The sequence below is a fragment of the Agelaius tricolor genome, unplaced genomic scaffold (assembly GCF_023055355.1).
Source record: "Agelaius tricolor isolate 1412-34295 unplaced genomic scaffold, bAgeTri1.0.p SCAF_20, whole genome shotgun sequence".
Classification (NCBI taxonomy): Eukaryota; Metazoa; Chordata; class Aves; order Passeriformes; family Icteridae; genus Agelaius; species Agelaius tricolor.
This window is the reverse complement of record NW_027269280.1, coordinates 3,875,533-3,901,707: the sequence shown is the minus strand read 5'-3', so window position 1 is coordinate 3,901,707 and position 26,175 is coordinate 3,875,533. Positions and strand designations below refer to the sequence as shown.

At 57.2% G+C, this 26,175-nt stretch overlaps 1 protein-coding gene across 4 annotated transcripts in view; it reads right to left on the bottom strand.

Annotated features, from left to right (window-relative positions):
* Nucleotides 1-25,773, bottom strand: part of RPH3A (rabphilin 3A) — a 32,228-nt gene extending 6,455 nt beyond the window's left edge. Inside the window, exons 1-17 of one of the 4 annotated variants that reach the window (XM_071445175.1) lie at nt 25,615-25,773; nt 17,887-18,089; nt 17,115-17,129; nt 16,009-16,143; nt 8,563-8,692; nt 8,304-8,390; nt 7,765-7,927; nt 7,341-7,367; nt 5,181-5,315; nt 4,977-5,075; nt 4,783-4,836; nt 4,508-4,714; nt 3,785-3,864; nt 3,166-3,240; nt 1,145-1,254; nt 462-588; nt 5-61 (exon numbers count right to left, since the gene is read on the bottom strand). In XM_071445175.1, the coding sequence (XP_071301276.1) occupies nt 5-61; nt 462-588; nt 1,145-1,254; nt 3,166-3,240; nt 3,785-3,864; nt 4,508-4,714; nt 4,783-4,836; nt 4,977-5,075; nt 5,181-5,315; nt 7,341-7,367; nt 7,765-7,927; nt 8,304-8,390; nt 8,563-8,692; nt 16,009-16,143; nt 17,115-17,129; nt 17,887-17,963 (1,578 nt within the window). In that variant the 5' untranslated portion in view covers nt 17,964-18,089; nt 25,615-25,773. The remainder of the gene's footprint in view (nt 1-4; nt 62-461; nt 589-1,144; nt 1,255-3,165; nt 3,241-3,784; nt 3,865-4,507; nt 4,715-4,782; nt 4,837-4,976; nt 5,076-5,180; nt 5,316-7,340; nt 7,368-7,764; nt 7,928-8,303; nt 8,391-8,562; nt 8,693-16,008; nt 16,144-17,114; nt 17,130-17,886; nt 18,090-25,614) is intronic. The other 3 variants (XM_071445176.1, XM_071445177.1, XM_071445178.1) reach the window with 3 other exon arrangements.
* Nucleotides 25,774-26,175: the final 402 nt, after the last annotated feature.

Sequence of the window (26,175 nt, the reverse complement as noted above, 5' to 3'; positions counted from 1 at the left end):
TCACCTCCTCCTCGTACAGAGCCATCCCACGGGATGCGCCGGTTGTTCCGGCGCGCTTCGTCTGGGATGGGAAAGGGACAAGGAGAATGCCATGAGTGACTGGGAGAGGAATGCATGCAGCCCAGCTCCTGCACTGCACTCCAAAGTGCAAGGAGGACCTCAGGAATCTCCATCTGCTCCATCCCAGTGGATTCAACAGGGGACAGAGCACCCTGTCCCCTCCACCACGGTGACATCCACCCCCAGGGGCTGGCAGTGCCAACAGGAGCAGGCCCTGGGGTCACTTCCCATGGATTCCCACCAGGATCTTATCTCCTGGCCTTGGGATGTCACATCAGCCCAGGCACAGGTGGGAATGCAACTCCAGAAGGTGCCAGGGAAGCCAGGCACCTCCAGCCCCTCCCTGCACCCCTCAGGTGCCATTTCCAAGGGGAACAGAAGGAATTTGCACCGACACTCACTGCTATTACTCTCTCCAGGCAGATGTTGAAGTTCTTTTTCTGGTTGGCTTTGAGTTTTTTCAAGGCAACTCTGGTTTCTCCAATAAACTCGTTGTGGCCAAATTTGTCCTCGTCACACACGGAGATCCTGGAGGGAAGAGGGAAAAGGGAACATAACCAGGCTGGAGCAGTGCCCGACTCCAGGGGCACTGCTGGGGAGAGGGAAAAACAAAACAAAACCCCCCAAACCCACCCTTGATGTGGATTTTCTCTGACCAACAGCCATCAACCCCCAAATTTCTATCTTCAAAAAAAAAAAAAAAAGTCAACATTTTAAAATATTTGCTTTGTGATGGGCAAGAAATCAAGAGGTGGAAGTTTTAAGTTTTCTGAGGGGAGAAAGAGCCATAAATTTTAAGAGATATCTATATGGAGTGTTTTTCTGGGCTATTGTCAAATCAGCAGAGATGCACATCTATCTCTACAATGATAAAAATCAGTATAATCAATAATCTACTATTAAACGAAAAGTTCAAAATGCCAGTTCTCCTCTCTCCAAAGAACCATCCAGATGACCAAAACCACGTTGATTTTAACCCAAAACCGCGTTTTTCTCACAGCCCTAACCCCCCAGTGCACTCCTGGGTGAGTGAGGACACCCCGAGCCCCACCCTGTGGGACCCCTGGGCTCCTGCTGGCCTTGCCTGAGGGTTTTCCTCTGCATGTCCTCGTCAGTGATGCCATGGTACACCAGGGTCTCGTTCCACACCGGGTTCCGAGTGTTGCGCAGCGTCTTCGTCCTCAGCTTGTTCGACTGTGGGGTCACACAAACACAGGGGAATCAGTGTTGACTTCATGGTTTACACCAGAATCCCGGGTCCCTCCCCTGATAATTCCCTCCCAGGTGTGTCCGTCTCCTCTCCTTTCCCCTCCCAGCACTGCCTGTCAGTCCTGGCATTCCAGAAGGGCGTGGAGGGATTGGCAGATCCAAAGGATGCCCTCTACCCTTGGGGGGCATTGGGGCCATCCGGGTGTCCTTTTGTCGCTCCCCTCCTGTCCCTGCTTGGTGCCTCCCTGCCCCTTCCTGCCCCTCTCCCCGGGGTTAAAGGAGCAGCAGCCACGGGCTCAGGGAGTTCTGTTGGAGCTGGTGCTGGATTCAGAGGCCAGAATAAAGCTCTGGATCCAAACCCTGCATCAGAACCGACTCCTTTCCTTCACTACTGCCTTCTCCACAGAGGGAAACCTGAGGAATAGACCCTCCACGGGAGGAAGCTCCATCCCAGCACCACCAGAGCTCCTGCAGGCCTGGACTCATCTCCACGTGCCCAGCTGCAGCACCCAGCCAGCCAAAAGTGTCTGTGGGGTGAAACACCACACACCCAGCCAGCCAAAAGTGTCCCTGGGGTGAAACACCACACACCCAGCCAGGCAAAAGTGTCTGTGGGGTGAAACACCACACACCCAGCCAGCAAAAAGTGTCCCTGGGGTGAAACCCCACACACCCAGCCAGCAAAAAGTGTCCCTGGGGTGAAACCCCACACACCCAGCCAGCCAAAAGTGTCTGTGGGGTGAAACACCACACACCCAGCCAGCCAAAAGTGTCTGTGGGGTGAAACACCACACACCCAGCCAGCCCAAAGTGTCTGTGGGGTGAAACTCCACAGTTTCCGCTATTTGGTTCAGCCACAGGGGCCAGACAAGCCAAGGCACATCCCGCCTGCAATATTGGTGATATTCCAATAGCCCAGGATTCCTCCCTGCCCAAATCCCAGCTCCTGGCAGGGGTGCCCCATCACAGCTGGCACAGCTGGGTGATGGTGAGCTTGCAGGGAGCACTGAGGTGGAATTTTGCACAAGCACCAGGGATTTGGTGACATGGGGTGGCTGGGAGAGACTGGATTTTGTCACTCGCTGGAGTTTATTCCCTCAAGGAGAGGGGGAAAGGTGTCCAGGGCAGGATGTGAGGGCTCAGGTCACAGCTCTCATGGTCTAAAGGAGGTGACAGTGGGGGATTGAGGAGCTGTCACTTTGCTTGAGTGTCTTTCGCAACCACACATTCAAAATCTTAAAAAATAATTAAAATAAATATCAGCAAATGAGAGCAGTAGATATCAAAGCAATTCCCAACATCACACCTGGATTTCCTCCAAACAAGACCAGGTGTCCCTGTGCATAAAGCAAAGCTGTAAAATCAATCCAATTTCTTTGCATCAGTTTTCCCCCGGTTTTACTCCTGGTTCCTCTGAGCAGAACTCTGCTGTACCCTCTAAGCAAAGAGCCAGCACTGCTGGTGGTCATTCCTTCCTCAAGATTTGCCCACCCAGATCAGCTCAGCTGGGCTGGGCAGGGAGATTTCCAGGAATTTCCAGGATGGAGCCACAGTTTCCCCCCGGTTCTCTCCCCACAGCTCCACCAAGAACGTGCTGCAGCTTCCAAGCAAATGGATAATTCCAGCCCTGGGCATAATTAGATTTTTGGGCAGATGTTTTGTGATGCATTAACAGCAATGCCTCCTCTGGAGCTTCCCTCCATCCCTGAGCAGATTCCTGCCTGCAGGATGAGCTGTTCCTCGGGTCTGGGAGAGCATCTGGGAGCATCCTCCCTGTTCAGAGACACCCCCAGGGAAAACAGCAGCGAGCAAAGAAATCAACAGGGAAAATCTGATCTGAGGGGGATTTGAGAAACCTCTGCTCCATCCCCAGCACCAAACCTGGCAGAGCCTCACCTTGCTGGCTCCAGGCAGGAGGTGAAGCTTCACATAGGGATCAGCCAGGCCATTGGAATCCATTGGTTTTAAGCCCTAAAAAAAGGATAAAGGAAATGTAGGATGTGAATTCTCCTTCAGCAAAGAGAAAAATCTGCTCGTGAAAAACGCAAAGAGAAAATGTGTTCAGTGACCCAAGAGCCTCTGCCCCGAGCAGCTGTGGGTGCCAGGATGTGCTGAACCAACCCATCCCAGGAAAAATCAGCATTGTGGAATCACAGGATGGTTTGGGTTGGAAGAGACCTCAAATACCATCAAGTTCCACCCCCTGCCACAAGCAGGGACACCTTCCACTGTCCCAGGCTGCTCCAAACCCTCTCCAACCTGGCCTTGGACACTTCCAGGGATGGGGCAGTTTCTTGGGAGGACTGTTCAAGGGCATCACCACTCCCACAGATCTCTTGGATCCACACAAGGAAAAGCCCCCCAGCCCTCCCCAGCCAGGAGCAGCTGTGCCTGGAGCCTCCCAAGGGAGCAGCCTCTGCCAGCAGCCACATGGCTTCCTTCCCATTGTACCAGAGAAACTGGGAGCCAGATGGATTTAATTTAGGAAAAAGGGGGGGGAAAGAGGAGCTCTTGCCTTGGCCTTGATGAGGGTGCAGTGCAGGGAGCTGTTGTCCTGGTCGTAGAGCAGGCTGAACTCCAGAGCTCCCAGCGTGGCTGACAGCGAGGGAAGAGGAGGAAACAACCTCGTTAAAACCACAGCCAATAACTGCATTTAATCATCCCCGATTAGTAATAATTGGGAAGATTTGCGGGTCAAATGTAAAAGCTGTTTAATGCAGTGACACTGCGCTGGCAGCGGCCAAACCGCCGCAAATCCAGGCGGATTCGGGAGCTCTGCACAGCTTTGGAGGGCAGGGACTGCCCAGGGAGAGCAGCCTGGGGCTCTGGAGCTGATTCCAATATTCTGCAGGCAAGGGAGGAGTAACACAACCAACCCTTCCCACAGCAATTCCACCCTGGACCACCCTGCTCCAGCATCTCGGGACAGCATCTCCTCCCAAGGCTGGGCTCAGCACCTGGCTCCTGTCTTGGCTCTCTGGAAACCAGCTCAGGCTCGTGCTCATCCCAGGGATGAAGAGCAGGCACAGAGGGCATCAGCTGCTCCAATCCAAGCACCTGATCCCGACCCCAGCAGCTCTTCCCACCCAGGATGTTCTACCACAGATCCTCCCCCTCAAATCCGAGCCTGGCAGGGAAGCATCATTCCCCAAGGACTTTCCCTGCTGGACACCCACCCAGCAACCTCCTCCAAATCCCACACTTCCCAAAGAAACTCCCTCCCTTCCCGGGTACATACTGCCTTCATCCGAGTCGTAGCTGTTGGCATCCTCCTCCTCCTCCTCTCGGGGCTGCTGCTGCTGCCTCTGCGGGGCGGCGGCTGCGGGCGGGGGCTGGCTGGGGGCAGGGGGCTGCCAGCCTGGCCTGTCCTCCCTGCCGGGGGGCGCAGCCAGGCCCCCTCCCCGCTCCTCCCTGGCAGCTCCACGGGCCGGCTCCGGGGGGCTCGCTGCGGGAGGGACCCCGTTAGCCCCGGCCCGCGGTGCCCCCCGGAGCCCGCAGCCAGCCCGGGCTTACCTTGTCTGTCCGGGAAGCGGGCGGGACCCCCGGGACCTGGCCTTGCCGCTGCAGCTGGGGACACAGAGGCGGCATCAGTGCCTGGGACATCCCCTGGTGGCCTCTCCCACCACACTGAGCCCGTGGGGTGTCCCCAGGGACAGAACCCTTGGCCGTGCTCCCATCCCATCCCATCCCATCCCATCCCATCCCACCTGCGGGTGGCGCCGCTGCCGGGGCAGATCCAGCGGCGGATGCAGCGGTGGCCGGCGGGGGCGGCCGCTGGCCTTGCACGGAGTTGGTTCTCTTCACACCTGCAAGGACAGGGGACGATCAGCAGAGAGCACCCGCAGATGGCTCCCGGCTTTGTGTCCCCCCATCTGTCCCGTCCAGGGATGCAGGAGCAGCTCCGCGCTCACCGGGGCTCCTGCTGACGCCGCTCTCAGCGTAGTCCCGGCTGTCGCTGTCCCCAGCGGTGTCCTCGTTGCCACCCGGACCTGGCCGGCCCTCGGCTGCTTTGCGGCTCCCCCGGGCGGCCGCTGTGCCCTCGGTGCCTGCAGGGAGAGGGAGAAAGGAGCGGTGAGGCTGGAAAAGCGAGCTGCCATCCCTGGCCTGGGTGCCAGCAGCGGGGGGACAATGGGCACGGCCACTGCAGCAGCACCTCCGAGCTGAGCTCCGGGCACTGCGGCAGGAGGGCTTTGCACCATCAAACCTGCAAACCTGCACACAGGAAATCCCCGAGGACACGGAGAAACAAGGCCTGAGGTATCCACCACCCGATCCTCAGCTCCCATCAAACAAACCCCTGATGGCACCACAGCTCCACATTCCTGGGATTTGGCGGGGGGGGGGGGGTGGGGGGTGTGGAGGATCCTATTTTCCTTCAGCTGATCATCTCCCATTTATTAAGGAGACAGCCGTGGCAGCTGCCTCTGCCTCTCCCTTCCATCCAGGGATCCGGCAGTCCCAGCGGATCCATCCCAGCCCGGCGCTCCGGGCTGATGGATGGCGACCCCGCGGACGCGACGGGGAAGGTCTCGGCGCTCACCTGGCTGCTGCTGGAGACGCCAGGGATAAATCTTTGCCGTGACATAAATGGGCTGTTTCTCCTTGGCTGGGCTCTCAGGGTCACCGGGCGCGAGGACAAAGCAACAGATTGTAGGGGGGAAAGGAGGAGGGAGAGAGGGAAAAACACCGGGAATGCTGAAGAGCAGGGAGGGAGGGGGGAAATGAGCATCCAGGAGCAGGAGCCCCGTGGTGCAGAGAGAGCCGTGCAGTAAATAATTTTCCAAGGGAGCTGTAGGAAAATCATGGGCACGGCAGGAGCATGCTGAGCACCGGGAGGGACGTGCGGAGCTGGCAAAGCCTTCCCGACTCCAGGAGCCGTCGGGATTAATAAAAGCTGCCCTTGGGGCTGGGAGGTTTAAGGCACCGGCTAGGGGAGTGATTAAATTGCCTTAATTAAGTGCTTCCCCCAACTGCTGCTGCATGGGAAGAGGGAGATCGTCAGCTGGGGGAATCAGAACTTGGGCAAAAGGAAGGGTGGGATGGAGGGGACCATTCCAGGCGGGAAGTGTCCCCTCAGCCCCCCTTTGCCTCTTCCATGGAGCCAAGGAAGAGGAGAGTTTGCAGCCACTGTGCTGCTCCCAATTTAATTATTGCCCAGATGAGGAGCACAAGGTGTTGGAGGGGAATCGGAGATCCTTATCCCCTTGGCATTCCATGTGGAAGTGTGAAAATGGGGGCTGTTACTCAAAATGAACTCCCAGAGAGACCTTCTCGCTCTCCACACCTCCCTGACAGGAGCCATGTGGGGGTCAGGGTCTTCTCCCAGGCAAGAAGCAACAGGACAAGAGGAAATGGCCTCAGGTTATGCCTGGGGAGGTTTAGGTTGGATATTAGGGAAAATTTCTTCACTTGGAAGGATTGTCCAACCCTAACACCGCTGCCCAGGAGTCCCTGTCCCTGTGTGGGGATTTAACAGCAGCGTGGATGGAACCCTTGGGGACATCAGTCAGCGGTGGCCTTGGCAGGGCTGGAGGAATTATTGAACTCCATGAGCTTTGAGGGCTCTTCCAAACTGAATGATTCCACCACTGGAAGTGCCAGAGGGTGCAAGGAACAACCAGAACAAGCCACTGCTGCGCCATGCACAGCACAAGGCTGGGCTGCTCCATCCCCCACAGGCAGGCACAAGCCCCCACGAGCCTCCTCAACTTTCCCTGGGAGGTTTTCCAAGGATTTCTGGTTAAATAACCGGAAAAAAAAAAACAACAAAAAAAAAATAAACACAAAACCCACCTGCCCCTCCCAGCAGGACCCAACACCCACGGAGGCGGCTCCGGAGCGGCAGCGGCTCAGCCCCGGCGTGTGCGGGAGGTGGGGAAGCCCCGGGATAACCCTGGAATAACCCTGGGATAACCCCGGGATAACCCAGACCCCCGCAGGGTGGGCGGCAGCAGCAGCAAGGAGCGATCCTGCTGCAGCATCCCGAGGGAAACTGGGTGGGAAAAAGCCTTGGGAAGAGAAGGAGGCAGGGACGGGCTGGGCACAGGGCGGGGACAAAGGCCGGTGCTTACCCTCGGTGTCCTCGGCATCCGCCTGGCCTTGGGGGCACAAACAGAGCGAGAGGGGGTGAAGCTGCGGCCCACGCACCCCCAGCCCCATCCCGGGACACCTGCCACTGTTTTCCCAGATTTCCCTGTTTTGTCCCTATTTTTTTAAGGCTTCCCCATCACCACATCCCTACCCAGGCACTGCCCAAACTCTCAGCTGGGCCCTGATCCCCACCCGGGGCTGCTTTGTTCGAGGATGCCCTGCAACCCCACCTGGATAAAACCTGGATCAAACACCTCCAGCTCCACTGCCACCCCCTTCAGGACACAGGCAGCAGCCACACGACTGCTCTGGATGCTTTTCCCCCAGGATTTTCCCATGCTGAGGACGGGAAGGAGCCCCAGAGCCTCGCTGGCAGTGCTGGGGGCAGCCCCTGCTCTCACCTACCTCGGGTGGGTGCCCGGGAGGGGAGTTTGGGGTCCGGGGCGGGCGGCTCGGCCGGGCAGGGCTCGCTCGGGGTCTGGGGTCCCTTCTTGCTGATGGGCATCGGCTGTGGCAGCATCTGCTTGGGCAAACCCTTGAAGAACCAGGCACCGGAGCGTTTCCACACCTGTGGGAGCAGGGCCAGGCCTCTCAGGGCTTCACACCACTGTGGTCCTCCTCCAGCGACCCCACACCCCCACCCTGCAGCCCATCCCGCTCATTAATTAATCAATTAACGCCCTGGCTCATGCTGCAGCAGCCAATCTCTGCCCTCAACAGCTCCTTGGAGCCCCAGAGCTCTGTTTTCATGAAATGAAACATCATTTTGTGTAGAAAACAAAACCACCCTGTAAGAACCACACTCAAACAGCTGCTGGGTGAGGCTGGGTGGTGCTGGAGGCCCCTGGGAGGCTGAGTCGGGCCTGTCTTGGAGGTGTGGGGACAGAGGGGACAGCAGGGACAGAGGGGACAGCAGGGACGGAGGGGACAGGGGCCACACGCACCTCCCGCTGCTCGCTGCAGATCTTGCAGAGCCAGATGGCCTGGGGCCGGTTGTTGGTGGTCTGCACCCCACACTTGGTGCACACATTCTGCGGGCAAAACAAAGACCTGAGTGACACCGGTGCCACCAAAATGTCCCCAACACCAGCAAGGAGAGCTCTGCCTGTGCAACCACCAGCGAGCTATGGAAATGGGCACCCAAAATCTGCAGTGCCCCCGGGCTGGGGGGGTTTGTGGGGCTCGGGGGGGGGGGGGTCTCACCTTCTTGCAGTCCTCACAGACGACGCAGGCCGAGCCCCTTGTGCCCAGCTGCTCCCCGCAGAGGATGCAGCGGTTGACGCCGTCCCCCAGCACGCTGCGGCGCATGTCCTCCAGCCGGGTCATCAGGCGCCTGCAGAGGGCACAGGGACGTCAGGAAGGGCACAGGGAATGCCAGGAGAAGGGCAGGACACGGGGGCAGGCCCTGCTCCCCAGCGTTGGCCACTGCCTTGGGTCTGGTTGTTCCTTTTCCAGGTGTTGCTCCCCACGGAGCATCTCCCTTTCCAGCTATGGGACAAAAGCACATCCCAGGGGGAAAGAAGATTCCAACAGGTTTGTATGGCACAATATCAATTTCCAGGGAGCTCCATGGACATGGAAAATCCATCCAAGGCAGCAGCTTTGCATGGAGTAACTTGTCCCTAAATGGAAACCTTTCCACCCAGTCCTGCAGCTGCCCTTGAAGAGCTGAAGGAGGAGATCCTGGAAGGGCTCTAATGAGGACTGAATTTTAATTAATTAATTTGCTTAGTATCTGAGGAAAAAACGCTGCATATATTTGATGGCAATTCTTACAATGAAATGAAAGCCCACTGGAGGCCAGGCTGTGAAAACACACCTGGTTCTTGCAAAGGCAAAAAAAACCCCAAAAAACAAACAAACAAAAAACCAAAACCAGTTGAGGAAGTTTTGGAAAGGCAGCGTTGGCTGAAGGAGTTTGGGAAGCAGGAAGGAGCTGCCGGGAGCTGGCGTCGGCGTCGTGCGCTCAGCTAACCCAGAATCCTGGCCCTAAAAATAGCACAGCAAGGAAAAAAAGCTGCATTATTTATGTCATTCAGTGAGGAAGGAACGAAGAAAGGGAGGAGGAGACCCGAGCCCACCGGAGGGAGCAGCCCCCCGTGGCAGCCTGACCCAAATCCGACGGAGCTGCGGTGGGAGAAAACCGGCGGGCGTTGAAAAGGGGTGGCAGACATCCCACGAGGGGTGACAGCTTCAGATTTGTGGTGACTCAGCTGCCAGGGCCTCTGAAATGCTCATAAACCATCCACAGGTTCCCTGCACACAAAAATGCCTCTGGGGTTGGGGTTGGACAGCCAGAATTCCATGGGGTCCGCAGGGAAAAGTCAAATAAAGGAACAGCGGCACGAGGAGGGGAAATTGTATGAGCATGGAATGGTTTTGGTTTGGAGGAAGCTTAAAATCATCCAGTTCCACCCCTGCCATGGACAGGGACATCTTCCACTAGACCAGGGTGTTCCAGGGATGGACAACCTGTGCCAGGGCCTCACCACCCTCCCAGGGAGGAATTTTTTCCCAAAATGAACCATTTTAGGTTATGCAGCCCATCACAGCCCAAAAATCCTCACAACAGCCAACAGGGGCATCTCAAAGCCACCAAGCCCAGCCACACTCAGGGATGTGGATCCTTAATTCCCACAAATTACCCAAGCAAAGCCACGTTAACACCTCAGCTCTGCCAAAACCCAGCTGGGAGTCTCCCACTGCTCCGCACACGGGGGCTGATCCCGCTGGGCTCCTGCCACTTCCAGATGAACCTGCAGCCTGTTCCCAGCTGGAAGCTGGGCTGGGTGGGCAGCAGCAGAGCCAGACAGAGCCAGCAGTGGGGACAAGGCTCTGTTTTCACAGCTCTGGTGTCACCAGACAGCAGATGGGAGAGTTCACGGGTTCCTGCCAGCACCACAAGCACGGGGGCTCGAAATGCAGCAATCGTGGCTCTCATCCTTGTGCTGACAAACAGCACCCTCAGAACCACAGCCAGGGCATTTTGTGCCTTCCCACTTCAGCTCCCTGCCAGCCTGACTCCCTGCTCCAGCGTGGGATGGGGCTGGAGCTACCCCTGCCCGTGGAACGAGAGGAGATTTGAGATCCTTCCGACCCAAACCATTCTGGGCTTTGCTTGAGAGCTGCCGTGGTCCATCCCTGCCCTTCACATCCAGAGGTGGCTCCTCCCTCGAGAATAACCCAGCTCTGGAGCCACCATCCACCCCTGGTGCCTTCCCAAGCTCCAGAGCCTGTGGCAGACACAGAAATCCCAGAGACTCCAGCAGGGCTGCATCACCCCACAAACACCCAGCCAGCAATTCCAACCAAAAACTGGATCCTGGCTCTTCCCCAAGTGTTATTTAAAGCAATTAACCCCAGCCCACATCCCATGGAGTGCACGATCCTCACAACAGCCAGCTTTTATCATCCCCCACCTCACCAAGGGGGAGCATTTTGGGGGAAAAAACCTCTCTTTTGTTCATGAAAAACCCCAAATCCCCTGCAGTTCCTCCTGCTGAGCTGCAGGAGCTCCAAGCAAAGCAGCTTCCAGTTGGAAATCTGCAAGCCCAAACAAACTTATTATAGAAACTGGAACAAATGGCACAATCAAAGGGAGGGAGAAAAAAAAAAAGAAAGAGGAAAAAGCCTTTGCATTTCAAGAGATTCATTATTTAGCTGCAAAAATCTCTCCCAGGCTCTCATTTACCACGAGCTGCTCCTTAAGTGGGATTTTTGAACCACTGGAAGAGCTCAGCAGCCAGGACACACCTGTGGCACCACTTGCAAGCCAAGTACATTTCCCTAATTAAAACATCCATTCAAGAGGGAGAAATTGGGCTTTTTTTTTTTTTTTTTTTTCGCCATGACTCAAACGCTGCTGGGAGAGAACGGTAGAAAAAGTTCAATTGAAAGTCCTGGTGTGAACCTGGCAGGAAGAAAGGGGGGGTTGTGCCCAGACCCCTGGGCTGAGAAGCTCTTGATAAAGGCAACAACTGGGAGAAAAAAAGCCCAGGTTTGCTCCCAGCTCCATCCAGCACCTCCAGAGATCCAAATCCATCCTATTCTCCCATTGACAACCAGGGAAAGCCCTGCCCTCACCAGGAATGAGATTTCTGCCTTCCCAAAAGCTTTTCTCTCCACTGGAGATCATTTCCTCCTCGCTTTTATTGAGCACAGCCAGCCTCCAGCTCATCCCTCTGCCTTCCACGGCTGCAGCAGCATCTTCCTCCCCATTATCTGCACTTCAAAGAGCAGGAAATATCTTTCCAATTGTTAAAACAGGGGGAAGAATCTGGGAGTGGAGTAATTGGAGCTGGTGGCAGGGAGCTGGCTCAGCCCAGGGATGGGGAGAGATCCCTCACCTGCCAGGGAAACAGGGATTGCAGGGATTGGGCACTGGTGGGAGAGAGACAGGAGCAGCTTTATCTGCAATGGAACGGGGCCCTGGTGATGGGAACCAGCCCAGCCCCAGGGATGTGGTTTGGGAAGGGGAGGGTGGGCACTGAGGGACATCCCTGGGTGCTCCTGCCCCGTTCCAGAGCCCTGGAGCAGGCAGGGAAGGGCCCAGGGGCACATCCAAACATTCCCCGTGATCTGTGGCAGGAAAAGGATCCCACAGGGATGAGGGATTGCCTTGGGCTGGGTTCAGCACTGGATGGGACAGAACCCATGGTGGCTTTGGCAGAGCTGGGTTCAGGGCTGGGTTCCATGACTTTAGAAGTCTTTTCCAACCTAAATGATGATTCCATGGAACTCTCAAGCATTGCAGCAGGAGAAGAGGGATGGGAATAGGGACACAGTGACCAGAATGAAGCGCTGATGATCCCAGGAAATGAGGCTGAACGACAGAGCAGGAGTTTGCTGTGTTTAAATATTCATCAGCACTGCAGAAATGAATGGCCAGGATGTCCTTAATGGGCTTTAAATTGTGGCAGGGAGGACTTTTAATGCAGCAAAAAGGGTGGGAGAAGGACCTGATCCATGAGGAAGGACCTGATCCAGGCCACCATGATCCGTGTGCTCCTCAGTGCCGGGCAGGAGGCAGCAGGGATGGGCTCAGCCACAACATCCATGGTGAAAAAATTCCAGAGAAACACAAAGGAGGTCACCAAGAGCCTGCAGAATGAAGCCCAGCCTCATCTCCATGGGGAAATCGTGTGCCTTAAAGGGATGAATATTAAATTAAGGCTCATTTTCCTGGTGGAAAAGGGACAAGAAAAGCAGCCAAGCTCCAGATTAAGGGAAACATAATTAAAATTGGGATGAGAAATGAGAAGCAATTTTCCTCCCCTCCAAGTGGGCAGGGAGCTAAAGGTAAAGCACCACTGGGGTTTTTCCAAGTATCCCATCCCATGCTCATCCAGGTGCTTGCTGAATGCGCTACAGCAGAACTGGGAATTTTTGCAGTCTTGCAAATAAGAGAGGAGGGTTTTTGTTTTTTGGAGGGGAAAGCTCAACCAAACCCCCATGAAATCTCAAGCAGCACAAGCTGTCCCCTGGTCACGACTGAACCTCACCTCCTGCAGAAATTGCCATCCCAGGAGATGCTCCCAGCTGTCTGCAGTAACCCCCCTGCCCTGCCTTGAGCCTGAATTTTATCTCTGTGCTGTCTGCACACAGGGATGGAGATCCCAGGCTGTGGTCCCCAGACAGCTTCCCTGCCACTGAGGTTAATGATTTAATCCCCAGGGACTTCCATCTGCTCCTGCATTATCCCTGTGTCATCCCAGCCATGAGCAGCCGAATTAAATGAAAATCCAATCCTGCTGCAGAGCTGCTCCTCTTGGAGCAAAGGTGGCACCCAGGGGGACACAGCCAGGCCACTGCACTTTGAGAGGGGACCACAGGGCCCTGGCCAGAGCCAGGAGCCAGCTGACAATTTCCACCTTGGGATGGCTTCAGATCTTCCCCTCAATGCCAGGAGCTGCTGGAGCTCATTAGGCAGCAGAGCAGCCTGGCTGGGTTATTGATGGCCCCCAATTAGAGATGCAGAACGGAGTCAATTAGTGCCTGCAGGTGCTCCTGTGGCAGCTGGAAAACAAGATCCTCGTGGATTGCAGCTGGAATTGCACCACTGTCACCAGAGTGTCACCAGAGCCACCACAGAGGCCCCAGGGCAACACGGGGCAGCAACGGATCCATCCCTGCCCACGTGGATGATCCCTTTTCCCTAAAAACCTCCAGCCCTGTGTCCCTGATCCCAAAGGATGATCCTGACCACCCAGCAGCTCCTGCTGCGTCACGTTCAAGATGATTCCAGCTCCTCTCGTCCTTCCCTGCACCACGAGACACAAAAAAAAATCCCCCCCCACACCGAGTGTCCCCGTCCTCCAGGCCTCATCAGCACCCAGCTCACGTCTCCCACAGGATCCATCCACCCTCAGAGCTAAAAATACTCCCTCACAGGATTAATCTGAGCTGGGTTTGACACCAAGTCCAATTGCACAAACAACAGCTCAACAAGAGGCATCGATTTGTTCCCAAGACAAGGGGCTGGTGGGGTGGAGGATGCAGGAGATGGAGGGCAAAAAAAAAAAAAATTGGGAAGGATTTGAGGCATGAGGAGGTTGATCCACAGCCCTGGTTGTGGGATTCAGGATTCCTCAAGGATTGAGCCTAAAACTCAAATGAATCCCTCAAACACCTCCAGTTATTGAGGCAATTCCAAGTATTCACCACATATTCCCCCTTTGGAATCTCACTCCATGTGAGCTATTCCCAATATTAACCAAAAGCAGTGTTTTCATGGAATGATGGAATGGTTTGGGTTGGAAATGACCCCCTGCCATGGGCAGGGACCCCTTCCACTATCCCAGGTTGCTCCAGCATGGCCTTGGACTCTTCCAGGAATGGGGCAGCCACAGCTTCCCTGGGTAAGTTTTAATGGATTTATTTTTCCTTTTACAGGACTAGAAAAACCCCAGAAAATCCCAGGGGATCAGGCTTTCCATGAGCAGCTCCCTAAAGCAGCCCGGCCAAGCGAGGGCCAGCCAGCACCTGCCAGCGGCCAGCCCGGATTATTCTGTAACAGAAGCAGCTACCCTGGATAAGGGATGATTCCCGATTCCCTGCGAGGCTGATCCAGCCGCCGTCCCACATTCCCGGGGCTGAACATCCTACAGCTCGTGTTGTGCAAGCCAACAAACACAAAGGGGCTGGCAGGGCTCCCGCTACGCCTCCTCCTCCTCCTCCTCCTCCTCCTCCTCGCAGGAGGGGAATCAGCTGCACATCCGCCAGAATTCCCGGCTCCAGCCCCTCCGCCCGGCTTTTCATGAATGAGGATGAGCGAACCGCCAGCTCAAAGGCGAAGGGAAGAGCTGGAAAACAGCTGCACGAAATAAATCTCTCCCCGAGATGATTTGCGGCTCATCCAAGGAGCCGTAGCGCGTTGGGAAGGAATTCTCAGCGGGCCGCGAAAAGAGAAACGCCAGGGAGAACTGTTTGTGAGCTCTTGTTGGGGGTGAATCGCCATCAATGGGAGAGAGAGAGAGCCACTCTCACCTGGCTTCTGCCAAAAAGCCTGGAAGGGGAGGCGAGGTGCAAAGTGATGCCAAGCCCCAGAGAGCAGCACATCCATGGGGCAGGAGCCGAGCCCAGGCAGGCAGAACAGCCCCTGGAGAGGCAAAACCTCCCCGGGATCTTCAAACCCTGAGCAAGGATTTCTGAAAAAATGAGGAAATAAACCCAGCACTTCTCCACAGCCAGAGCATCCCAATACTTAAGGGGCAGCAAGCTGTCCCTGAGCAGTGAGAGGGAATTTGGCACTCCCCAAAGCAGTGGGGAGTGTGGCTCCTCCCTGGGGCTGAGTATTTTCTCTGCTAGGAAAAAAAAAACAATAAAAACGGAGCAGTGGATGCTTAAACTCAGTGAGAAGAAACAGGAAACTCTGTCAGGAAAACAGGATTGTGGAGATTCCAATGGGATCGTGGAGATCCCCTCTGGAAAACCATTCCCAGCAGAGCAAGGGGATAGATGGGGATGGATACCTCGGCCTTAGCTCGTTTCACCTGTCAGGAAAGGAAATACAGGCACTTCCCAGCCTCTGCACGGGCACTGGAAATGCCCCTGGTGAAAAATGAGGTACCAGCGGCTCTGGGGACCCCAGGACCCAGAACAGAAAAATCCCAGGAAATCCCAGAAAATCCCAGAAAATCAGGCTTTCCTGGGGCAGCTCCCTAAAGCAGCCTGGCCATCACTGCTGCCTCCCTGCCCGAGGCCAGCCTGGCAAACCCGAGCATCACAGCCCTGGGCATTGCTCAGCCCTGCTGAACCTCACACAGCTCCTTCCAGAGTGGGATTAACCCCAAAGATGGATCCATCACCCCTCCAACGGCATTCCCAGAACTCAAACTCCTCCATGCTCTGGCTCAGCACAGGACAAGCAGCGAGCTGCTATCAGTGATCCCTTTTCACGGATAAAAAATCTCAGCAATGCCTGGGATGAGAGCAGAAGGCTCCAGCCCCCCTGAGGCACCCGGAGCCGCTCCTTCCCTGCCCGGTTCCTCCTGGCCAGAGCCCAAAATCCCCCGCAGGCTCCTTCCAGGAGAGGCACCGCAGTGCAGAGGCTGCTGCCCAGGAAAGCAGCCAAGCAGAGCCTCCTGCCGCGGCCCCGGGGTCCCTCTGTCCCCACCGTGTCCCTCCCCGGCTGTCACCAGCCCGCCCTACCCGATGCGCTCCTGCTCCATCTCCTCCATCTTCTCGGCGCGGGCGATCACCCGGTTGATGATTTCCTTCTCCTCGTCCGTCAGCTCCTCGCCCTTGCGCTGCCGCTCGGGCTGTGCCGCCCATCCCGCCGGGAGCCTGCGGGGACAGCGGGGACGGGGCTCCAGCCATGGATCCATCCCCACCCCGGGCTGTGTCCAGGCACCAAAACACAACCCCAGCCCAGCTCCCCATCCTCCAGATCCCAAACCCAGCCCAGCTCCCCATCCTCCAAAATCCAGATCCAGCTCATCTCTCCATACTCCAAACCCCAAAATCATCCCACCTCTCCATCCTCCAAACCTCAAACCCAGCTCATCTCTCCATCCTCCAAACCCAGCCGACCTCTCCACCCCTCCAAATCCCCAAATCCGCCCATCTCCCCATCCTCTAAACCCCAAACCCAGCCCACCTCCTCGTCCTCCAAACCCTAAAATCAGCTCTCTTCCCCGTCCTCCAAATCCCAAACCCAGCCCACCTCTCCATCCTCCAGATTCCACCCAGCCTGCAATGAGCCCCCACCCACAGCTGGGAGCTCTGATCTCCATTTTTAGGGGGTTTCATACGGGAATGTTGGTTTCATACAGAGGGAAAAACTCCTTTTCAGAGCCATTCCCATTGTTTGCACGTTTCCTTTGGCACCCTGGAATGCCAGATCTGCCTGGCAGCCACGGGACCAGGGCGGTGGTGCAGGAGTGGGTGGCTTTTTTTTGGGAACATTTCTCCAAACATGGGAGTGTTTGTCCCTCTAACATCATTCCCAAAGATCCTCTCTCCCAGCCTGGGTGTCAGGCAGTGCTAACCTGATGACAGGGTAATGTCTGCCACTCAGGGGTGCACAAGGCAAACATTCCTCACCTTCCTGCTCATCCACAGACCTTTCCTGGCTCTTTTCCCCTCTGCATTAACAGACCCCCATGGCCTTGAGCCTTAAGTTCATTAAAATCCCTTAAAAGTGCGACACTTCCCAAATTTAATTTTTTTTTTACGTCCACACCCAGGTTTTTCCTGACCATCAAAGTAGCAGGAAAAGAGGAATAAGTGACAAATAAAAGAAGGGAGATACTTACTGCTCCTTCTCACTGCTGGGAAGCACAGGGAAAGAGAGGGAATAAGGATGAGGAGAGCCCTGCCAGTGACACCTCAGGGTGACAGCCCCCAGCTCCTGGTCCCTGCCCGTGGAGCCCCAGTGCCCCCAAAGAGTGACCCCAAACCAAACCCAGCCCCCATCCAGGCTGGAGACGTGGCATCACCTTGCAGGGTGCCAGGACAGAGGGACAGCTCCATGTCCCTGCACATCCCGGCTCTGTCCCCTCCACCTCACTCAGTGTCACAGACACATCTTTTATGGAAAATCCTTTCCTTAGGATTTTTCCTCCTGAGAGGCTGAGAGGCCTCAGGAACAGAATGTGAACAATGGTTATCTGCTGCTGTGGAATGCAACAGGTGCATCTGGGATTGGTCTCATGTTGGTTGTTTCTAATTAATAGCCAATCACAGCCCAGCTGGCTCGGACAGAGAGTCTGAGCCACAAACCTTTGTTATCATTCTTTGCTATTCTATTCTTAGCTGTCCTTCTGATGAAATCCTTTCTTCTATTCTTTCAGTATAGTTTTAATATAATATATATAATAAAATAATAAAGCCTGCTGACACATGGAGTCAGATCCTCATCTCTTCCCTCGTCCTGAGACCCCTGTGAGCACTGTCACAGCTCAGGGCATTGAGGAGCAAACCAGCAAAACGTCCCCATGCAGCAGCACTGAACCAACTCCCGGTGTCCCCACGGGGAGAGCCGGTGTCCCCACCCTCGCTGGGAGTGTCCCTGTGCCCGGCTGTCACCTGGCTCGGAGGGACATGGTCCTGTCGCTGGGGCACATCCACCGGTCAGAGGAGCCGCCCAGCACCGCGTTGGTCATCGCCGGCCACCCCGGGCACGAGCCTGGGGACACCAGTGCCCTGCTGGCTGTCACCAGCCGGGCACAGCAGGGACTTCAGCCGCTCTGCTCCCAGGTGCCAGCCAGGAAGTGGAGCTCCCAGCCGGGCTGTAGGGGAAAAACAACAAAGAAATCCCTAAAAATCGCGCTGGGAAAGGTTTTGTTTGCGGGATTGTAAGAGGGTTTGGAGCACGAGTGTCACTTTGGTCTGGATGTTGAGACACAGGAGGCTCCAGTCACCTCCTTCCCATGAGGGCAGCACAGCCTGGATGTAATTAATGGATCCCCAGCCTCACATTAATTATGAGGCTTCAGAGGAAGGAGGGAAGAGGGGGATCCATTCCAGAGAAACAGCTGCAAAAAAGGAAAGTTTCTCCCCAGATTCCAGCATTCCTCACTGTCCTTTCCCACACCACAGTCCCTCTGGAAGAACAAAACCCAAAAGTCTCCTTTCCCATTTTGGCTTACTGAAGTTTTTGCCAAGTGGATCCAGGAGGGAAAACACAGCACCAGGACTCAACCAGGAGGATCTGTCCACTCCTCTCCAAAGGCTCATCCAGAGAGGGTTCTTCAAACCCTTCTCCTTAAAATACCAATGGATGTCAAATCCACAGCCTGATTGTTGCTTTATTCCCATTTTTGGAGGGGTTTTGCCCCTCCACCCACTGCTCCTACTCACTGCAGGGGGATGGGGATGCAGGGATCCATTCATCCATCACCTCTTCTGAGGGAAAACCAGGGATTTGATAGATCTGCCTCCAGCAGAGCTGAAAAATTCACAAAAACCCTCTGCGGAGTCCAGCCATGGACAATGGGGCTGTTCCAAGCCCATGGATCAGTCACCTTCCCATCCTGCTGCCCTGGGATGATGCTGCCTTGGATTCCTCCCTGCCTGGAAGGGACCTCTCAGTTCTCCAGCATCCCAGCAGGACCAGAGCTCTGCCCACACTGGTAAATGAACCTTTGTAGGGCACAAAGCAGCTCCAGCAAAGCTCCAGCAGAGAAACTGGGGAGATTATAGCAAAGAAATGATGGAAAACGGGAGCTTGCAAAAGTGCCCCAGCTCCAAGCCAGGAAAAAACCCCCAACCTTCCCCAAAAGAAGGGAAAAAACGCTCTGCAGGGTTCCTCATCACTCCCTGAGGAGCTGTGGAGGCTTGAGGCTCACCTTGGCTCCATGGAAAACTTGGGGATGCAAAAAAGTATTTTTGGAAAAGCAGGAGAAGCGAAGCACGTGGGTAATTAGTGCTCTGCTGGTTCACACAGCGCCTGTTCCCGTGCCAGAGCAGGAGGCTCCAATTAACAAGGTCACTTAACGAAGGAAATTGTTCATTTAAGTCCCCCCCCCCACCACCTCCAGAACCCGCAGTGCAGCACAGAATTCCTGCTGGGAATGAAACATCCCAGGGGTCCTGGGGTGGGCAGAGATTGAACAGGGAGCAGGGGCAGCACCACGGTGCCACCACCCATTCCTGGGGACACGCAGGGGGGAAAGGGACTGTCCTGTTTTGGAGTGGGAAAGGGACTGTCCTGTTTTGGGGGAGATGCAGGAGGGAAAGGGACTGTCCCGTTTTTGGGGGAGATTCAGGAGGGAAAGGGACTGTCCTGTTTTGGGATGGGAAAGGGACTGTCCTGTTTTGGGATGGGAAAGGGACTGTCCTGTTTTTGGGGGAGATGCAGGAGGGAAAGGGACTGTCCTGTTTTGGGGAGATGGAGGAGGGAAAGGGACTGTCCTGTTTTTGGGGAGATGGAGGAGGGAAAGGGACTGTCCTGTTTTTGGGGAGATGCAGGAGGGAAAGGGAGACTTTCCTGTTTTGGGGAGATGCAGGAGGGAAAGGGACTGTCCTGTTTTGGGGTGGGAAAGGGACTGTCCCATTTTTGGGGACATGCAGGTGGGAAAGGGACTGTCCTGTTTTTGGGGACATGCAGGAGGGAAAGGGACTGTCCCAAGGTCACACGAGGCACGGATGTCCACCCCAACCCTGCAGCTGGGGAAAAGAGGGGGAAATCCCTGGTTTTTCCTATCCAAGAGGGATCAGGAAGGAAAACTCTTTTGCCCAGCTGGAACTCTGTGCCAATAAGAGCGAGGCCAGGAGCGTTCTGTTCTGCTTTTGCTGCTCCTGGAGGAATACACAATCCCTTTCTCCACCTATAAATAATAGATTTGGAAAAATCTACTTTGCATTACTTCCAGCAACTACCCCCGCTTGCCCTAATGCTTCTTCCAGCATTTTTAGCACATGGGAAGGAACAAAACAACAGCTCAGGGTGGCTCTTCCCTCCCCTCTGCCAGGTCCTGGCTCCCGAGCAGCAGGATGTGGCCATCCAAGCGGGGATCGATGGGATGCAGCAGCATTTCCTTAATGAAATGGAAATATCCCAAACCCAGGAGGGTGCCAGGACTTTCCAGGGTTTGGCTGACCCCGAAGGGTCCCAGATCTGCTGCCCTGGTGTTGGAGGGGATGGGAGGAGCCGTTTCATCCCGAGGTTTTCCGAGGGACGCTGGCAGCTCCCGCCGGCGCCGGCGTGGCACGTCCTGGGCAGAGCCAGGAATAGCAGTGAGGTCTTAATTTCTGGCCTTGAGGAAGGGCCACATGACTCCAATCATGCAGCTCCATTGCTGCCGTGTGACAGAGCCCCTGGGCTTGGGGCATGCTTTAATGAAAGGATTGAATGCCTCCCGTGGATCCCTCTCACTCCCGGGCCCACCTCCAGCACCCAAAACCAAACCCCAAACCTGGCAGGTGCAGTGTCAGCAGCCAGCAGGTCCCATGCACCCTCCAGCAGCTGTGGGAGGGCTGGAAAGGCCGCGGGATGTCCATGGAAGGAGCCCATCCCACCCCACAGCGCACAGAGCCACCCGCAGCTGGGCGCCTGCAGGGAACCCAGCACAAAGAGCTGCCCCAAGGCACCCCTGGAGCCGCCTGGGAATGCCAAACCAGGGGGGGAGAGAGAAAATTCCCTCTTTTTCCAAGCTGCCAGGGTGAGGGTGAGGTTTTTCCAGCGAGCTCCACGGTTGCCAGCCGATGCCTGCAGAGATTGTCTCCAGCAGCAGACACTGACACAGGCAACCTATTTCTCCCTCCAGCCTCCTGAGCTCTGCAATGCAGCTTTCTTAAATATTGAATAAGTCTGCTGCTCTCACCACCTGCCAGTGCCAATGATGAGGTAATTTTTCCATTGACAAAGCCTGATGTGATTAATCCGGGTGGGAAAAATGCAGATTTTGGGCATCATCCACTCACCTGGGACACGGAGCAGCAGCCAGACCCCAACCAACCAACCCGAGCTGCTGCTCTGGTGCCAGGTGGGAGATTATTGGGTGTCCTCAGCAAGCAGGAGGTTTGGAAGTGGAATGGATCCAAACTGATTCTCTGTTGGGATGGTTGGGTTTGCACCTTGGCACCAGGGCGGGTTTATGCTCCACAGCTGGAGCCAGGGATGGAAAAATTGGGAATGAGGATGGAATTGCCTGATGGGGCTCATTTTGGGGGAACAAAGACCCATGGAGACCCCCCCAGATGAGCAGTGTGAGGAGCAAATGCCAAAGCTGGAATTGTCTCCTCACCACTCAGGGCACACATCCCAAAACACCCCAAAGTTGGGCTGGAAACCCTTCCCAGCTCCTGGGGACATTTCCAGCCATCAGCACCAGATCCTGCCCTGCTCCATGCCTGGCACCCAGGAAGGGCTGCAAACCACAGGGAATTCCAGATCCTGCCCAGACACCTGGCACAGACACCACACCCCACATCCAGGCTCGTCCTTTCCCAGGAAAAGGAGTTTTTCCACAGCCCACCCCACACCATTCCCTGTGGAACACCCGGAATGTGTGTTCCATTACCATAGGGACAGGCGGCAGGTCCTCACTGTCCTCTGGCTCCAGGCAGGATTTGGCACTGCTGGATTTACCTGCAGAGGGGGGAGGGGGGGAAAAGGGAAAATATCCCCCAAAATACCTGCAGGAGCAGCTGTGTAACACTGCAGGATGATCAGCAGGTGACAGGGAGGGCAGCCCAGCCCTGGAGGGCGCCACACTCCCAAACTCCCTCAAATTCCAACATTCCATTGGTCCCATCACGTGCAAATTCTTTTAGAAAGTTTGGGCAAAAGCGGGCACGCTGCCCGAGGGATGGTGCTCGGGGAGCAGCCCACGGCCCAGGCTCTGCTGCAAAAGCAGCAGGGAGGGAGGCAGAGCTCAGCTGGCTGGAGCTGCCGGGGCTGGAGCTGCTCCCAGACACCTGGAAAAGGGACAGGACAATGCCAGAGGTGTCCCAGCCATGGCAGCACAGCCCGTGTGCTCCCGCATCCCCCAACAGCCTCGGGGCGGGATCAGAGCCTTGGCTGCCCCAAGGGAGCTGAGGGCTCCTGGGGATGCGGCTTTTGGGGAAGGCCCAGAGCCAGCGAGTCACAGCCCTGGGGTCACCTCATCCTTCAGCTCCACGCCAAACCCTCGCAGGGAACGGCAGCGCCCTGACTCCCCTGCTCAGTGCGGTGGTAATTAGTTAATTAAAGCTCGGTGTGACAGCCTCAGTCCACAGGTGACAGTGAGACCAGAGCGGTCTCTGGTCTCTCAAAGCAAAGCGATGCCTCCAGTGCCCTCCAGTTAAATCCACACCACAGCCTCTGGGAGTCTTTGGGAACACCAACTCCTTTTGGCTGGGCTAACGGCACTGCTGCCTTTAAATTCCCACAAGGTGCTGGGAAATGCCTTTGTTCCACTCCCCCTGAATTCCCAGCTCCCCTCATCCTCCAGACAAAGCCTCGTCCCAAGGCAGCAGAGCAGCAGCTCAGCCAATTTTATTTAAGCAGCACCCTGACATTTCCTCCAGCAGCTCCCTCTCAAACCAAACACTGTTAGGATGCTGTCACAAGGATTTACTCCCTTTGATTAATTACAGGAAAGACAACGGCAAAAAAAAAATTAAAAAATTAAATAAATAACCAACTCCTGGGTGTACCCACCTCACCCGGGGCTGCCCGAGGGGCAGATCCAGGTGAGCTCTGAGCACACCCCGAGCCCACCCGGTGCTGCCCTCGCTCCTCAGGAGCTGCTTAGCAACGGGAAGGATCCTGCAGGGCTCGGGCACGGGGAGCTGGCATCGCACCCTCAGTGCCAGGGACAGGGAGCGTGGCCAGAGCCACCAGAATTCCAGCAGGGACCCTGGAACAGCGACAGGATCGGCCCTGGGAAGCACCAGCGGGGTGAGCTCGGAGGTGGCGGCAGGTCCAGGAGGGTGACAGCCCCCGCCAGGTGCCCCAGGGATGGCGGAGGCCGCGGTGCCGCCCCACAGGAGCAGCAGCGGGGGTGGCAGAGGGGCCAGGCAGGGCCAGGCTGTGGGGAGGGGTCCCACTGCTGCGGGGACCCCTCAGCACCGCAGCGTCACCGTCCGCAGGGGCCACGGGCAGGGAGGAGCAGCAGCCGCCGGCTCGGGCCCTGCACCAGCCCGGGACGCTCCGGGCTCCCGGATTCCCCCGTTTCTCTCGGGGTTTTCCTGTTCTCTCCTGCCCACACCCCCTCCGTACCTGGGCTGACGGAGTCCCCAGCAGCGGCGCCCCAAATCCACAGAGCTGCATCCCAAGGGAATCGCTGCCCCCAGCAGTGACCCTTTATCAGCCAGCGCGGCCGCTCCCCGGCCTGGGGAAGGCGGGGGAATTCATCAGCCCGGCCTGGGGGAGCGGAGCCCCCTCCCTTCCTTCCTTCCTTCCCTCCCAGCCCTTGCCGGCCGGGCTGGGACCACCTGGAGCGGTTCATTACTATCGGCGCTAATTAGCAGCGACTGCAGTGACAGCGTCACCGGGCTGCGGGCGGCGGGAGGGCACCGCCCCGGGGGACACGGGGGACAGGCCCGGTGCCATCCCCACCACGAGTCCCGCCAAACTTGAGCACAGAGCCGGGCTGAAGCCCCGCACCCTCCCGCAGCAATTTTCCATCCCTCCCGCAGCAATTTCCCACCCCTCGCCCTTTCCAAAGCCGGGAATGTTTCACCCCGCGCAGAGCTCCCAATGGGCTCCGAGCTGTCACCCTCGCTGGCAAAGGGGGATCCACACCAAAAATAAAACCTTTGCCACGGCCAGGAGAGCCGGGGCAGCGCAAAGGGAAGGCTGAGAAGGAGCAGGGAGCGGAGCTGGAGCCGGTGCCGAGCAGGGGACGGGGTTTGCAGCCGAGCAGGGCTGGTGGGGCTGGCAATAATTGGATCCCCACCCTGCAGGTGACAGCCAGGGCTGGTGGGGCTGGCATTGCCTGGGTCCCCACCCTGCAGGTGACACCAGCAGCTCCCACCGCATCGCCCGGCGGTGCCACAGCGCTGCCCGAGGCTCTGCGGCGCTCCCCTCCCGCGGGATGCCCGGCCAGGCGCCCACGGGATGCGACAGCGACTCCCGGTGCCGCGAGTGGGGCTGAGCCTCCCCACGGAAGCCCTGAGCAGGTCTGAGTCAGCTCCAGCAGCAGCAGCAGCAGCTCGCAGCTCGCTCAATCCCTCCCGGATGAATGATGCATCATCAAACAGAGCCCAGTGTCACAACATTAACAATATTTATTTTCAGGCTAAGCTGCAGCCTGGGCTTTTGATACCAGTAATTAAAGCAAATGGTTCATCTGTTCTCATCTCTGCATCCCTGGAGCCAACTGGCCGCGTTTGGAAGCTTTATCTCTTTTTTTTTGGTTTTTTTTTTTTTTTCTTGCAACCTCATGGGAAGAGGGGGATCAAGCTGATCCACACACACTCCCAGGATCCCGAGGGGAGCGTGGCATGGCCCGAGCCCCGAGCAGAGCCACGGCCGGGGCAGCTGCCTTTGCTCAGAGCAGGGAAACCAAGGAGCGTTCATCATCACACAAAGACGAATTGCTGCTCCAGCTTGTGGCCAGAATTATTAGAAAGACACCAGCAAGAGACATAACCAGGTGCCTTTTCTGGAAGAACCCATCGCTGGGAGCTTCCAGCAGCCTCAGCCTCATTCCCGAGGAGGTTTTGCCTCCCGGAGCTTCCAGGCTACTCCAGAAAGGATTTTGGTGCCTTTTACATCACTTTGGTCCATCTTGGGAAAGGAGCAGCACCTGCCAGAGCCCGCGGGCCGCCCCGAGCCGGGCAGTGATGCCCTTGCAGAGCCCCAGCAGGGAGCAGAGCCCCCCAAAATGTCCCAGCAGCAGGGACAGGGCGCTCCCCGCATCCCCGCGCTGCCAGGATTCTGGGAAGGGGCTCAGCCTTGGTGCCACCGCAGCTCCCGCCGGGCGCACTCCGGGGACGGGGGAAAATAAAAAAGCCAATTTTGGGGGGCTTCAACCCCCGCAAATGCCCAACACGCCTCAAAGTTGTCCGCACACGGCCGAGACGAGCAGCAGCACCCAGAGCCTCGCCCCAGCCGCACCCACGGGCGCTGCCAGCCCCACGCCCCGCCGGGGACCCGCTCCAGCCGCTGCCACCCACGGGCGACTCCGCGGGCTGGGGCTGTCACCCTCCGGGATGCCGCAACTTTCCCGGGCCGAGAGCGGAGCGCGGGGGCCTCGGAACACCCCCGGAGCAGCATCCCGAGCCCCCGGAGCCGCATCCCCATCCCTGTCCCTGCGGAGCCCGCGGGATCTCCTGGGACCTCCCCGCGCTGCGGCGCCGGGGGACCCCTGATCCCCCCCTTACCTGCGCCGGGCTCCCGCGGTTTGGGGCTCCCGGGGTTTGGGGCTCCCGCGGTTTGGGGCTCCCGGGGTTGCGGGGCCGCTCGGCCGCGCTGGCGCTGCGCGGCTCCGGCGGCAGCACTGCGGAGGGCGCGGGGCGGCGCGGGGAGGGGACACGGGAGGGGACACGGGAGGGGACACGGCCGGGGCCGCCCCGCTCCGCGCCCCGAGGAGCCGCCCCCTCCCAGGCGCAGCCGCTCGGCCCCCCCGGCACTGCCCGCCCGGCTTGGGGGGGACAGCGGGACCCCCTGCGCTCGTCCTCTCCTCCAGCTCATCCCCTCTCCATGTGTCTTTCATTCATTCATTCATTCTCCTCCCCAGCCCTCTCCCACCCTCATCTTCCATCCCCTTTCATCCCCTTTCATCCCATCCCATCCCATCCCATCCCATCCCATCCCATCCCATCCCATCCCATCCCATCCCATCCCATCCCATCCCAGGCTCCCCCTGCAGAGCCACCCCCGGCTCTGGGGTCCCAGCACAGGGAGCCCCTGGAGCTGCTGGAGAGGATCCAGAGGGACACAAA